General features: G+C 38.1%; 3 protein-coding genes across 3 annotated transcripts; 2 read left to right on the forward strand and 1 right to left on the reverse strand.

The window, feature by feature from the left end:
- The first annotated feature begins 280 nt into the window (after positions 1–280).
- Positions 281–3,765, forward strand: LOC127248626 (probable LRR receptor-like serine/threonine-protein kinase At4g37250). The gene is made up of 2 exons (XM_051271075.1): positions 281–2,516; positions 2,754–3,765. The coding sequence occupies exons 1-2, from the start codon at positions 827–829 to the stop codon at positions 3,458–3,460; spliced, it is 2,397 nt and encodes a 798-aa protein (XP_051127032.1). The 5' UTR covers positions 281–826; the 3' UTR covers positions 3,461–3,765.
- Positions 3,766–3,858: 93 nt separating this feature from the next.
- Positions 3,859–6,982, forward strand: LOC127248628 (microtubule-associated protein RP/EB family member 1C). Its single transcript, XM_051271076.1, has 6 exons — positions 3,859–4,217; positions 4,409–4,564; positions 4,682–4,788; positions 5,378–5,642; positions 5,726–5,839; positions 5,965–6,982. Exons 1-6 carry the CDS (start codon positions 4,110–4,112, stop codon positions 6,244–6,246), a joined length of 1,032 nt encoding a protein of 343 aa, XP_051127033.1. The 5' UTR covers positions 3,859–4,109; the 3' UTR covers positions 6,247–6,982.
- Positions 6,983–7,738: 756 nt separating this feature from the next.
- Positions 7,739–9,945, reverse strand: LOC127248397 (cyclin-D3-3-like). Its single transcript, XM_051270711.1, has 4 exons — positions 9,211–9,945; positions 8,918–9,119; positions 8,694–8,824; positions 7,739–8,603 (listed from the first exon to the last, which is right to left on the reverse strand). Exons 1-4 carry the CDS (start codon positions 9,721–9,723, stop codon positions 8,319–8,321), a joined length of 1,131 nt encoding a protein of 376 aa, XP_051126668.1. The 5' UTR covers positions 9,724–9,945; the 3' UTR covers positions 7,739–8,318.
- Positions 9,946–15,349: the final 5,404 nt, after the last annotated feature.

Genomic DNA, 15,349 nt, shown 5'->3' on the forward strand with positions numbered 1-15,349 from the left:
ACATTCATTGAGAACTCAGATCTATGTATGTATGTATGTATGTATACTTTGATGGAGATCTGTAATGTGACATCCCATGTTGATAAAGGGGAAATAAGACGGGAATAAAACCAATAATCAAAGAGGCCCCCTTTTGCATAAAGTCAATAGAGTACTAATAAATATTTGTTGGGGAAGAAGATACTACTGAATAATTCTTGACTCCATCTAAATGTCACCTAGCAAAGATGCTATTCTCTATTATTAGTTGTTTATTTTTTAATCACTCTCTTGCTGCTGCAGCAGCTGTGGCAGTGGCAGTGGCAGTAGCAGTAGCAGTTGTTGTTGCTAAAATAATGGAGGATCAGAATTAAAAGCTTTTTGTTTTTGCAAAGGGAAGTGTGGAGTGTTTCATGGAGTGAGTGATGAGGAGCATTAATATCGTTTTCTTCTGATACTACTTTCTCTTTCTTTCCTTCTTTCTTTATCTCTCTCTCTCTCTATCTATCTATCACCGCCATTAATTTATTTGTTGTATTTATGTATGTATGTATCGCCATGGTCTGAACAGAGTATTTTGGTGAGGACGTTTGGTTTCTTGGTGAGCTGTGCCAAATTTATTTTATCTTTTTGTACACCAGACCTCTCTTCACATGGTCCCTCTTCCATCATAAATCTCAGTTAATTGCTTGTTTCTCCTGTCTCTCTCTCCTCTTTCTCTCTCTGGAGAGTGTGTTCTTTTCTTTTTCTTTTTTTTTTTTAATTTTTGGGTTCCTGTGTTCAGTTCATCTACCAATTTCTTGTTTTCCCTGTGAAGGAGAGAGATGTGGGATTACTGCGGAACATTATGAGCGGCGTTGGCCTAGGTTTTGATTACTGCCTCCTCCATTTATGGCGGTGGAGAATTCTTACATTTATTGTTCTTGTCCGGGCTCGGGCTGACGGCCTCAACACTGACGGGCTTCTCCTGCTGTCCTTCAAGAACAGTGTTCTGAGTGATCCTTTCGGAGTGTTGCAGGGATGGAGTTACCGCGATGCGACGCCGTGCGCCTGGGCCGGAGTCGCCTGTGGCGTTCCGGGCTCCGCCGACGCCGTCCTTCGGGTCACGAGCCTGTCGCTGCCGGGCTTCGGGCTTCTGGCCTCCATTCCGGCGACGATTGGCAGGATCGAGCATCTCAGGAACCTTAATCTTTCCAACAATTCCATCAATGGCTCCATTCCTCAGTCTCTCTTCGCCGCCTCTGAGCTCCAATCTCTAGATTTTTCCAACAATTTGATCTCCGGGGACCTGCCGGAGCTCGTCGGAAAGCTGAAGAATCTCCGGGTTCTTAACCTCTCCGACAATGCCCTGTCGGGAGTCCTGCCAGGAAACCTGACAGCCCTTCAGAACTTGACAGCCGTTTCTCTGAAGAATAATTACTTTTTCGGTTCCCTTCCCGGCAACTTCAGCTCTGTCGAAATTCTGGATTTATCCTCCAATTTAATCAACGGATCATTGCCGCCGGAATTCGGGGGGAAAAAGTTGTCCTATTTTAACGTCTCCTACAACAGGCTTTCCGGCGGAATCCCGCCGGGATTCGCCGCCGGAATCCCCGCCAATGCCACCGTAGATCTTTCCTTCAACAACCTCACCGGCCCCATTCCGCCGTCGAATCTCTTCCTCAACCAAACCGCCAAATCTTTCTCCGGCAACGCTGACCTCTGCGGCAAACCGTTGAGAAACCTCTGCCCGATTCCATCCTCAATCGCCACTCTCCCCGACGCCGCCTCCCCGGAGTCCCCTCCTGCCATCGCCGCCATACCCAAAACCATCGACTCCAATCCCGCAACCGTCTCCCCCGAAGCCGGAAACCCGCCCCGGGTCAGCCGAACCGGTCTCCGAACCGGAACAATCTTAGGAATAGTCATCGGCGACGTCGCCGGAGTCGCCGTCCTGGTCCTGATCTTCATATACGTTTACCACTCCAAGAAGAAGAAATCAATCAACACCGCCATTAAAAAAGAAGCCGAAACAGCCAAAGACTTCGACTGGGCATCCTCAGCGTCCTCCGAAGAACCCAGCTGGCTCCGAACCTGGACATGCCTCAAAAAACACCGACACGCCGCCGCCGCCTCCGACGACGAAGCAAGCGCCTCCGACTCCACCTCCACCTCCTCCGACCCCACCGAAAACCCGCGAAACCCCCCCGACAGGTCGCACGCAGCCCAAGAGCAGAAGACCGGCGCACTTGTGACAGTGGACGGGGAAAACCAGCTGGAACTGGAAACGCTTCTCAAGGCGTCTGCTTACATCCTTGGCGCGTCGGGCTCCAGCATAATGTACAAGGCGGTTCTCGAAGACGGCACCACCCTCGCCGTCCGCCGGATCGGCGAAAACGGCGTCGAACGCTTCAGAGATTTCGAGAATCAGGTCCGCGTGATCGCGAAGCTGGTGCACCCAAATCTCGTACGGATCAGGGGATTCTACTGGGGCACTGACGAAAAGCTGATCATCTACGATTTTGTCGCCAATGGCAGCCTCGCCAACGCCCGCTACAGTAAGTCCCCTTAATCCCAAACCTCCAACTAACCATCTTTAATCATCAAAGTAATTGTTCATGTGCTGTCGTGATCGCCATAGTTTGAATTTTTCTGTATATTAAGTTGGACGGATAGCAGATTGACAAAGGCAACGAGCCATCAAGAACCCTGATGGTCCCATTCCACATTAATTTCAACTTGAAGACAAGTCAACCGTTTGTCTGAAGATGATTTTGTTTCTTTGCAATTTTCAGGGAAGGCTGGCTCTTCCCCCTGTCACTTGCCATGGGAGTTGCGGCTCAAGATAGCGAAAGGCGCCGCACGCGGGCTGTGCTACATCCACGAGAAGAAGCACGTGCACGGCAACTTAAAGCCGAGCAACATTTTGTTAGGAGCAGACATGGAGCCAAAGATCGGTGATTTCGGGCTCGAAAGGCTCGTCGCAGGCGAAAACAGCTCCAAGAATTGCGGCTCCGCCCGGAATTTCGGCAGCAAGCGATCAACCGCCTCCCGCGACAGCTTCCAGGACTACGCCGCAGCCAGTGCAGCAACGCCGAGCCCGAGCCCGAGCGTGATCGGCGTCTCGCCTTATCACGCGCCGGAGTCGCTTCGAAGCCTAAAGCCGAATCCTAAATGGGATGTGTTCACCTTCGGCGTGATATTGCTGGAGCTGGTGACCGGAAAGGTCATTGCATCGGAGGAGACGGGGCCTGCCCTGGCCATCGGGGGAGCCATGTCAGCTGCTGACGAGGATAGAGGCAAGGTGTTGAGGATGGCTGACGTGGCGATCCGCGGCGAGCTGGAGGGGAAGGAGGAGGCGTTGCTGGCACTGCTGAAAATGGGATACAATTGCATATCGCCTGTGCCACAAAAGAGACCGTCAATGAAAGAAGTTCTGCAGGCCCTGGAAAGATTCCCATGCTGCTCGTCATTTTCCTCTGCCTATTATGCTCACTTGTGATGGAACGAGGGACGAGGAAACAGGAACAATGTAGAGAATGTAATGTGTATGTAATGAATGATCCGAGTGATTGCTGACATGATTTTTGTGTTTTGCCATTGCTAGAGATTCTTGAGTGGAATGATGGTTGGGGTAGGATCTTATCATTTTTATGCCAATTGTCTGACAAATTTGGTTTTCTTGTAATAATTTGAGAGCCCATCGTGTATTTTGCTTTCACTTGATTGATTTCTTGAATTAGATAGGGATTGTAATCCTTGCTGAATTTTAAATATGTTAATTGGGCCTATTGGGCCATTACTGTAGGGTGATTCGAGGCCTGGCCCATGGAGTACTTTGAATTGAAAAAGAATTAACGGTACTCCCGCTCAAATACCATTTCAAATACACCTGCCCATGGAATACTTCTGAATTGAAAAAGAATTAACGGCGCTCCCGCTCAAATACCATTTCAAATACATACAGTTTTAGGAGATTTTCCATCTCTCTGAAACAAGAGCCGCGCACGAAGGCAGGCTGTGGTAGGGCTCCGCCAGTCCGTCCCCGCTGAAGCTCAAAGTTAAGGCTTTTATACAAGTTAGGAAAAAGTAAAAAGGCTGTGTTTGTGTTAACAAAGCCCAAAATTCTCAATTCTCTGAGTTTGAAGGAAATGGCGACAAACATTGGGATGATGGACTCCGCGTATTTCGTCGGCAGATCGGAGATTCTCGCGTGGATTAATTCCACCCTACACCTCAATCTATCGAAAGTCGAAGAGGTATGGATCTTTACTGTTCTGCTTTCTCTTGTGTTGTGGTGGATGTGGATCCCTATTAAAACTCCGAGATTTATTTATTTTTTTCGAATTGGAGTTTCTAGGGTTTGAAATTGCTTTATACCTAATAGATTTGATGATTCCAACGGTGAATTTTCTATTTGTTTATGTTCTACCGTTTGAATATTGCGCAGGCTTGCACGGGCGCTGTTCAATGCCAGCTGATGGATGCGGTTCATCCTGGAATGGTTCCAATGCACAAAGTCAATTTTGATGCAAAGAATGAGTACGAGATGATTCAAAATTACAAGGTCCTTCAAGATGTTTTCAACAAACTCAAGATCAAAAAGGTATTATAAACTTCCACGTTTACGGAAGTTTTTCGAGTTGAAATTTTCCTCGATATTGGTGTATTGTTACTTTGCTTTTTGATGATTAAATAAAGTTTTCATTTTGTGCGATTGCAGCACATAGAGGTGAATAAATTGATCAAGGGAAGGCCGCTAGACAATTTGGAATTTATGCAATGGATGAAGCGTTACTGTGACTGTGTAAATGGTGGACTCATAAACAAGTAAATTTCTTGGGCTTCAAACTTCTTGCATGTGTTTTACTTTTTGCTTAGCTTGAAACTCTATATAACGGATTTATCAATATGGGAATGCTAATTAAATATATATGGTTAGATGTAGCATAAGGAATCAACTGGATAGTCTGGATGTATAATGTTTGAGCAGCATGTCATCTTTTATGTGATGCAAAGTGTGTTCAATGCAAGTTTGATATTAGAGTTACATAAGCCTCACATTTTCTGTGAGAAGCTTTGAAATCTAACATTTTAGCTTCGCTAGGCACACCTGTTTGACACTAGGAACTTAGAAATTTCAAAATATGAAAATTCATGTTCTGATATTTACTTTAGGTTAATGATTGAAAATGTTTTTGGTACATGTGCAATGAAGGGTTCTATAGAAAAACCTTTGTTCAGCAGTTTAATAACTTAGTAAACCATATCTTAGGTAAAACTTGTGTTAAATTTCAACGTCACAGCTGGAGATTCAATGCTTCAATACTTGTCGTCTTCTGTTCTTGCTTAATTACATTTTTCTTGTATATAGGTTTCCTCTCAGATTCTCTAATGTTTATCTGTATGTTTATGATAGCTACAATCCTTTGGAGAGGAGAGAGGCTTGCAAGGGTGGAAAAGAGCCTGGAAAAAAATCTGCACCATCACAACCTTTGACTAGAAGTACATCAACTGCACCAAAAAATGTTGGTCATAATAATCGAAAGCCTGCTGATGTACCTCACGCCAACCCAAATCAACATGTCAAAGCTACTCGTCCTTCATCTAGTAGCTCTAGATCTTCTTCAAGTGACGGGGCTCCAGTTTACCATGAATCAGAACGAACAATGTTTGAGCAACAGGTTGCCTATTACTATGTTTGGATATGATTATGTATATAGTTTTAAAATCCTTTGGTAGTTTGTTACATTTTTTAATGTGGCAGATTACGGAGTTGAAGCTGTCAATAGACAGCCTAGAGAAAGAGAGGGACTTCTACTTTGCAAAGCTAAGGGATGTAGAGATTTTGTGCCAAACCCCTGAGATTGAACATATGCAGGTAGTGATTTCAGGGTACTCCCATTCTTCATGTTTAGAAGTTCCTTTAAAATTGTATATATGTTTTGAAATCTTCTAGTGAACACATGGAAATTTGAGGATGATTCTTGTTCATTTGTTCAACAGGTTGTTGAAGCAATAAAAATGATTCTATATGCAGCGGATAATGATGCATCAGTGGTTGCGGAAGCTCAAGCTATGATATCCCAGAAGCAACAACAATTGAAGCCCTCTGAAACCACCACATCAGAAGAGACAGAGGAGAAGGTGAAGTCTGATTCTCAAAAGAGGAAAATCATAATTAATGTTGATGTCGATGCTGCCGCCAGCAATATATCATCTCCAAAGCAGCGGTTCTCTGAAACCTCCGATGTCCATTGCAGTGAATCTCCACTAGTCACTTACTGATCACTGCAACTAATACGGGATTTATCTTCGGTGATAGGAGTAGAAGATGAAAATATGTGATCAACTCTGAATCTTGCCCACATAGTCGAGACAAGTCCGGACATGATCAGTAAATGATTGGTGGAGATCCACTCTAATGGATATCGAAGGTTTTAGAGTTGATATATCATCTCCAAAGCAGCAGTTCTCTGAAACCTCCGATGTCCATTGGAGTGGATCTCCCACCAGTCACTTGCTGATCAAGTCCGGACTTGTCTCGACTATGTGGGCAAGATTCAAAGTTGATCACATGTTTCCATCTTCTACTCCTATCACTGAATATACATCCCGTACCAGTTGCATTGCATTGAAATGGTCCTCACTGTCTGCAGGTTACTCAAACATTGGCCCCTCCCCGGCCTCACTATGTTGTCTGTTGATAATAAAAACATCATCTTTTTTGCTGTGGGCAATAGTTGTTGATCTTGCAGGGCAGGATCTTCCTGTCATATCTTGGTTGTTTGGAGTAAGACAATGTAATACTACACCAAAATATATGGTACAATTTGTATCTATTTTCGTAGTTTTGATTGTGCAATAGCTTGCAGTTTTTTTACCACTTTGATTTCTTGAGGGATGAAATAGCATTTTCTTTTCTTTTCTTTTCTTCTCCTGCTTGTCCATTCCATTAAACCTCTTTTTGTAAGCTGTGACAGATTGATGATCCTCCAGCTGCCAGAATCTCAGGGTACATTAGAAAAGATTGTCCTGGAGATGTAAACAAATAAATAACTCTGTTATGAAGAGGCACATGAATGCACAATCACTCCAGGACTGAGTCTTCTGCAGAAATCAAACTACTGCACAGTATGAATGCATCAGCAAACAAAGGTACACTCCACAATTCCCCCTCTTCTTTGTTCAATGACAGATCTTTTGGCCTTTTAGATAAGAGGTATGTATAAAAAATATGTATCATCACATGTCATTCTTTAGGGTCAAGGACATAGATAAAGATCTTCTCTCTGATAACTTTCTACCTTCATCATTTCTCTTAGCAATATCTGCCTGAGGATTCAATTATTGGGAAGAGAATTATCTTGAAATGATTATCTTGCTGGGCTAACATGTTTTTGGTGTGGAATATAATATACTATAAATTGTAATGGGCTTCCTCGGATGCTTACTGAGGAAAATTTATGTTGCTTCTTTTCCTCCTAGTTAAATTTATGCCTTCTGCAACTCTTCCAGTGAAAGAATTGCAGAGCATGTCCATTGGTTGGTGTCCTATTAATGAAATGTCCTTAGAAAATTCATTGATCCCTTTGCCTTTCTCCCCCGCCAATAAACAGGAATCCTCCCAAAATACAATCAATGCATTGGAACATACGTACACTCAACAAGACCTGTCCAAGATTATTTTTTTTATTTATATAATAGGATCCTAATGAACAGCTTTGTCACATTAGCTCACAGGTTTGAGAATCTTGTTGGCTTCCCTACATTCCAAATGCAAAAGATCTCAAGCTTGAAACTGAGCAAAATGCATTAAATTTCTCAAGGGAGACTTTCCTGTCCTTTAGATTAAAAACAAGCAAGAAAAGGCCATCAAAGGCCACAAGCTTGAATCCCACTTGAGGACAACATGTTTTTCGATCATCGAGACAGTTTTCTCCACACTTAGATTATATTAAAACTGCCAACATGTTAAGAAAGGCAAAGCAGTCAATTGCCAACCTGTCCTACATACATCGAAAACCTTACTTAAATCCACGAATTCCTCCATTGTGGAAACCACCAAATGCTCGGGACACCCATCCCTTGTCCCGTTCCCCCATTGTATCTAGAGCTAGGCATTATGTATCCTCGACATCCCGAATATATATAATAGAAATCATGCCAGCTGATGCAAAATGCTTAAGTTCATCACATGGGATCGATTAGGCTGAAATAACATCATAGTAGAAATGTCACATTATTATTGCACTAGAGTGCGATGGAAAATATAGCCAAAGCGTGATACGAAGGTACCGTTGATCATATTGAATAAATATATAGATATATATTTATATGAAAGATACTGCGAGTTTAGTTCAATGAAGATGAGTAGCCCTGCCACCAGACACACTGCTAGGTGGAGTCAATCTCATGTGCTGATCATTAGCCCTGCTTCTTTTCAAGAAAGGCTCTGGTGATGACGACACAGACGATGATGCAACAGCCCACGAATCGACTGAGCTTTCAGAGCTCAAGTAGGCGTCGATCACACCACTGGGGCTGCTCGGAATCGAGTCATGCTTGCGCTTATGGTGGTGATGTTTGCGTTTGGGATCATTGATTGCCTCCGTGACAATCTTGTGGCATTCATCAACCTTGTCCTGTTACAGTTTGTAATCCAAGAATGTCTTAATTATACATACAACTTCACCATCCAATTCAAAACCCGAGAAGCTAATAATTAAGCTAACCTTGCTAACTTTGAGAACGTCCCCAAGCCGAGCTTGATAATCGGTCGCATCACAGCCTTGTATCTCACCAATCACATGTACCATCGTCGCAGCTGCAACTACAGAAGGAAGATAATGTCCAAACCTGCAATCTGCATTCACAAATGTGCACATTCACAATTAAAACCATTCGATTCGCAACCATAATTGGTAACATCAAACAAAAAACTGATCTATCCACACACCAGTGATCACTGAGAGAATAGCACTGTGACATTTGCTCAAGAACTGCCAATGCAGATCAGTGATGAGCTCAAATCTCCTCACAATGTGGTCAATAAATGACATTGGTGTCACAGGATTCACTTTCCACCCAAGAGTCGAAAGGACAAGAAGCTCCATTCTCTGAATGGTCTTCGCCTCGAACAAGAACTTCGATTCCTCAACCTAAGCAAAAACCAACAACAAATCCAAATCAAAAACAACAATCAAAGCAAATTAGGAGTAGGGCATTGCAAAAAGTGGTTTCTTTTGGTACCTGTAAGTCCAACAAAAGGGGCACATGAGTTTCCTCGACCTTGGCAGCAATGGAAAGGCAGGCCACAGCAGTCAATTGGCTCATCCATGGCTTGTCCTTCTGGAAGCAAACAGATGCGATGAATCTGTCGTAGTAGTTTACAGCTAAAAGGGCAGTCATGGCGTTGAAGCCATAGTACCCAACCACATTCAAAATCCACTCGATGGCCTCATTTCTTGCCCTTCTCAAAGCCCCATCTGAATCTGCCATTATTACAGCAGCAGCCTCCACTCTCTCTTTATGCAAAAGGGTGCGAATCTCCTCATCTTCCCAGACAAGGTCGTGCCCCGACAGCAGCAGCCTTCCGCCGTGAATCTCGGCGAAATCCTGAATTTCCGGCAGGTTTAGGTTGTGGGACAAAAGGGCACCACCTGCATTCTCGTCGAAACAGTCCTCTTCCTCCTCCTGGCAGTAAAGGGAATCAAAGATTGGATTTTGGAGAAGGGATTCGTGGCGTTGGAAATTAGAAAACATGTTCTTCCTCTTCTTCTTCCTCGGAGAAGAAGACACAGAAGCCTCTGCTCATTATCCTCAAGACAATATGCAAAAGCAGCAAAGACTGAATCTTGGGCTCGGAAACATATCTCCTTGCCCCTTTCTTTATTGCCCTTTTACTCTAACACTCAAAAAGAAATGAAATAAGAGAGAGAGAGAGAGAGCAAGGAAATGAAGGGCTAACCAAAGCAGCTGGCAGTCGAGGGAGGGAGGGGTTTTATCTGGGAGACCTTTCACGCCTGTCCTTTTTTTTTAATCTTTTTGCTTGTGGTGACAAGATTGGTTTTTTATTTTTATTTTTTTATATCTTTAGGAAATTTTATCGAAAGAAAAGAAATTAGGCATCGAATGTTCAGAGGGGACAATAATGGCCCTGTACCCATTTTTATCTGAAATGTTATATATATTTGTGTGTATTTATTCATTCATCTACAGATAACAGATACAGTAAAATCATAAATATTTGGGCAACCCATTTAGTGTTGGTATTAATTAGTGAATGTGTCGTTCTCTCGATGTACAAGTAGAATGAATCCGTACCATTGTCGTCTCTCTCCATTATTTTCTGTGTTTTTTTGTTCTTCCATGGCTGCTTCACTTACATGGATGGATTCTTATTTCTTATTTAGCGTGGGGTTTATTTTCTTCCCTGTTTCGTTCTTTTCGCATCCCTTTTTGGCTGATTTTTGAATTTTGCGATGGATTGGTTTTCTGTATTCAATATAACTTTTTTATTCAATTTAAAGAATAAATGAAAGATTAGAAGAATGGAATGGTCAAATGTTGACCAAAAGGAATCCGGGTTTGGGTCGGGGCGTTGGGAAGTGGGTATTATTCATGATCAGATTTGGATCGGTTTTATTTATTTATTTATTTTAATAATAGTGAGAGCCACAGGACCATTATATTCAAAATAAATTATTATATAATTCTTTATAGATGATTTAAATAAGGAATGTAAATAATAATAATAATAATAATAATAATAAAGATGAAATTTGTTGAAGGAAGAGATCCATTGACTCGATTCTGTTAAATTTCACTTTTACCAATGGGTAAATGGTCAATGCCGTAAACATTCAGCACCACTTAAATACTGTAATTATTTTATATATCAACATTTTACTACATCGAATATTACCATTTTCATACCAATATATATATCATTGATATATGATAGAGAGGTGATGCAACAAACATATATATGAGTATCTATTGATTCTTCAACAAATGAGACTTCAAGTTCAGACAACGCATTATTGAACCATCCATCAATATAGTTCGGAGATAATTATTATTACAATAAAGTAAGAAAAAAACAATGAAATGTGTTATCCCTGATTAATTATTATGATATTATTTTTTTATAAAGAGCTGTCAAAATTGGTACAACAGGTTCCTCATGTTAAAGGAAAATTATGAATCCAATAGAATCTGCCACTCGTCTCACTATAAAATCCGCTAAATATTGAGTTGTGGGTTGATTCGTTCCATCCACTTATTTTGATAATTCTCTTATTATTCCAAAATTGTTTGAAAATAATTATATTAATCTTAAACATAACTAACAATACTAAAATCAATTAAGCACAAAATAAAAATGTAATATTTGATCATCTACCTATATCTTCCATTAAATAAGATTGGAGTTGATAGTAGGTTGAATTTATTGAATCAGCATTGCTTAATATAGTTAGCACTTTTAATTAAACACTTGGCTAAATTAAAAGTTAAGATTAACTTGGGCATATGCTGAATTGATATTCAATTAGCACATGATCAAATCCGGAATAAAATTATAAATATTATTGATGTGTTTTAAAAAGAATTTCAAATATCATATTGCTAAAAAAATAAAAAAATATTTGTAATGTGCACGCATGCGTAAATGTGGTCCAAGAAAACTCATTTCAATTGCTACCATATAGTGTCTATACTCAATTTATTCATGTAATAATATACTTAGATAAATAACGATTATTATGACAAAAATACTAGATAGGGGCAGCCCTATATAATTCTCTTAATGGGATCCTTCAAATAAACACAACTACTATTGAATACAATTTTATTTATTAGAAATATTATTTTTTTTAAAATAATAATAATAATAAGTGAACTAAATATGGAGGTAGGTTTTAAAATAAGCATAATTTTGTATCTAAATTGAGCTATTGAACAGCTTCTTTATGGTACATAATAAAGTTTTTGTCCTTATGTGTGTATATTGCCAAGCACATCATGTGTACCCACAAATAATAATCAAAACCCATATACAAGAATTGTGCATTATTATCATTATCATTGTTTTTAATTATTGAGACACAAGTCTTCTACACTAAACCTATTTAATTATAATATATATATATATATAGATATATACTTTGATTAACTAAAGCAAGATTAATTACGAAATCATGGGATTAATTTTGAGAATTTAGTTTAATCATTCATAGCCATGAAAAAAATAATAATGATAATAGTTGAACAATGTATCCTAAACCCCACCTAACACAACGCCAATAGTAGTTAGTAATATATATATATATATATATATTTTATTATTATTATTATTTTTTGACTATACAATCTTTACTATTGAATGAAACCCAAAAATATCATAAAGTAAAGACACCCTTATAACTGATTAAACAAATATTAAAATAAAATTTTAAATTGGAAATATTGTTATGATTCACATTGTTTGTTTTATTTTATTTGTAAAAATGATTGCATAATTCATAATATAAATTTTGTATATTTGTAAATTGAGAAGTTCTTTTGAAATTGATTGGAATTATTATTAGTGAGAATTAATGTCAATTATTGTTCATAGGGTAGCCCACTTTAATCTACCCTTACACGTTTGGACCCTTTAATGTAATTAAGTGTCTTCATTAAGAATTTGGTCTTAATTTACAGCAGCACTTGCAATAGCTATCTTGAATAATTGCAGCATACATTTTTTTTAAAAATAAAATAAAAAGAAGAAAAAAAAAAAAAAAAAGTTGTCAAAAGTACAAACATCAATACATCATAAAAATATATATATGCATGTATTCTATATAAAAGAGTGAAATTAACTAGTGCCTGAATTCTGCGTTGGCAAAAATAATTGTGTTCCAAAGTACAATTGAATATGATGACAGATTGATTTGTAATAAAGTAAATTAAAATGATTTCTAATAATTTCCATATATGGTAGGATGAAACAATATAATGATGCTCCCAGGATCCAAGCTCCTGAAATGATATTAACACGCATAAATCCTTCACCTGTGCCATTGGTGTGGGTGCTTTGCTCCCGGAGCCTCCAAGAACCAATTTCAATGATATACTCCCTCCGTCCCAAAACTATAATTTTATTGTGTTGAGTACGAGATTTAAGAAATATTGATTTTATATTAATAGTTGGTAAAAAGTAAGGACAAACGACTCTTTTGCCCCAGTGAGTATATTGGTGTAAAAAGTAGTGGCAATTGTGTAATAATAATGAAAAAGTAGGGATAATTTTACGATGATACGATTATTTATGAAAACGAAACTATTGTTTTACGATGAACAAAAATGGTAAATAAGACTATTGTATTGGGACGGATGGAGTATATTGGAACATTGTTTTTTTTTTATATATAAAAAAAATTAGTTAATATGATTTTTTTACTAAAAAAAGAATTGTTTTAGAAACTAATATATTGAATAGTTGTTCATTGCTAAAAAAAAAAAAATGATCCTAATCATATTGAATTATAATATTTTATAGTACTATTGAATAATTGTTCAATATATTTAATATTCCTTCCTTCTCAATTTGTTTACTGTTGATTTTATTTAGGGGTGTGTTGGTTTGATGGATTTGCAAGAGATTTCACTATTTATCCAAAATTTTCCCCCCAAAAACATCAAATCAAACACCTATTTTTTATTTTTTATATTATACTAAAAATCAATTTTACATTCAAAACATCACATCATCACCTATTTATATCACATCATACAACTATTCAAATTCAAAATTTTTACTATTCAAATCTCAAATCAAAATCCAAACCCCCAAACAAACACACCCCTAGATGTCTCGCAATATTTGTATACATATATATTTACTTTGTACTCTTTTTCTTTTTTTCTTTTTTTTTTTTTCTCTTTTATCCTTATAATACAATTTACAAAATCACTAAAAACAATCAATGAAAGTCAAAATAATCAAAATTATAACATATAAAAAATTTGTTCAAATACAAAAAACTAGCAATTATTTTGGGACACTAGAGATAGTATAACTAAACATATCTATTTTACGGTGCAATAGGTAAGCATCACAGCCATGCTTTATATATTTATTTTGGTTTTTTTTTTGACATGATTTGATAAATTTCATACACACTATGTAATGATTTTTTGAAATCATTTAATTTAATAATAAATCTTAGGTCGTCCAACTTAGAGAGCATAATAATTAATTAATATTGGTTGATTACTAATTTAGGTAGCATGGATAATATAAAATGGTGTACATAAACTAATATGAATATAAATTACACGACGACATTAATTGAAAGGGTAGCAGATTTCAAGAATTGATAAATAAATTCATGAATTGAAGTGAATGGCGTTAGTGATGGGCACGAAGAACCCATGACCAGTAGCAGCAGCAGTAGTAGTGATGATGATGATGATGATATATACATATAAATATATATATATATATATAGATATGTTCTGACAAGAAATAAAAGGGCAACCTCAAACATCATTTTCAGAGTGTAGTAAGTAAGACAAAGGTGGCCGCTGATCCATTGTGCACTCTGTGTCTATTTACTTTCGAGTAGCGCCTGCGGATTTTTATGTTAGAAAAAAATAATAATAAAAATAAATAAACTCAGTCAAGTCAATTGGCAATGAAACACACAATACACAACAATCAATTTCCATATACTTTTTTGTTAAATTTGATTTATTAATTTATTTAGTTAGTTGTGGCAATGCAGTTGTCATTTTCAACTGTGTTCATAGACCCAACCCAACCAAACCAATGCTCAAAAGTTTGTGGGCTAAGCACTGAATGAGTGAATTAATGAATTAATGAATTCCCATATCATATGTGAATGTAATGTAACAACCAAATTAATTAATCAGTTGAATTAATTATTGTTAACCAATCAATAAATATCATCACTCACTCCAATTTGTATTTGTATTTAATATTTGCATATAGGCCCACAATGAATGGGCCTCCCCCTCTCTTTAGGTTAATAGGCCCAAATGTGTGTTTCTCTCTCTCTCTCTCTCTCTCTCTCTCTCTCTCTCTCTCTCTCTCTCTCTCTCTCTCACTGCAACCAACACACCTTCAACCAAATTCCACTCTCTCACTACTTCAACTTTTTTTTTTTTTTTAAGCTTAAAAATATTTTGTAATATAGTTAAATTATTTGATGATATTGTTGTAATAATATGTAAAATTTAAACTTTTTGAAATTGTACAGTTTAAATATATACTCTAAAATGTGATTTTGGTTGGAAGACATCGGGTTGCCTAAAGGTCGGGACATTGGATCTGGGTCGGAATAACGGCTCTGGTTTGGCCAAAATTTACAATAGTTAA

The sequence above is a fragment of the Andrographis paniculata genome, unplaced genomic scaffold (genome assembly GCF_009805555.1).
Source record: "Andrographis paniculata isolate CXL003 unplaced genomic scaffold, ASM980555v1 Contig34END, whole genome shotgun sequence".
Classification (NCBI taxonomy): domain Eukaryota; kingdom Viridiplantae; phylum Streptophyta; class Magnoliopsida; order Lamiales; family Acanthaceae; genus Andrographis; species Andrographis paniculata.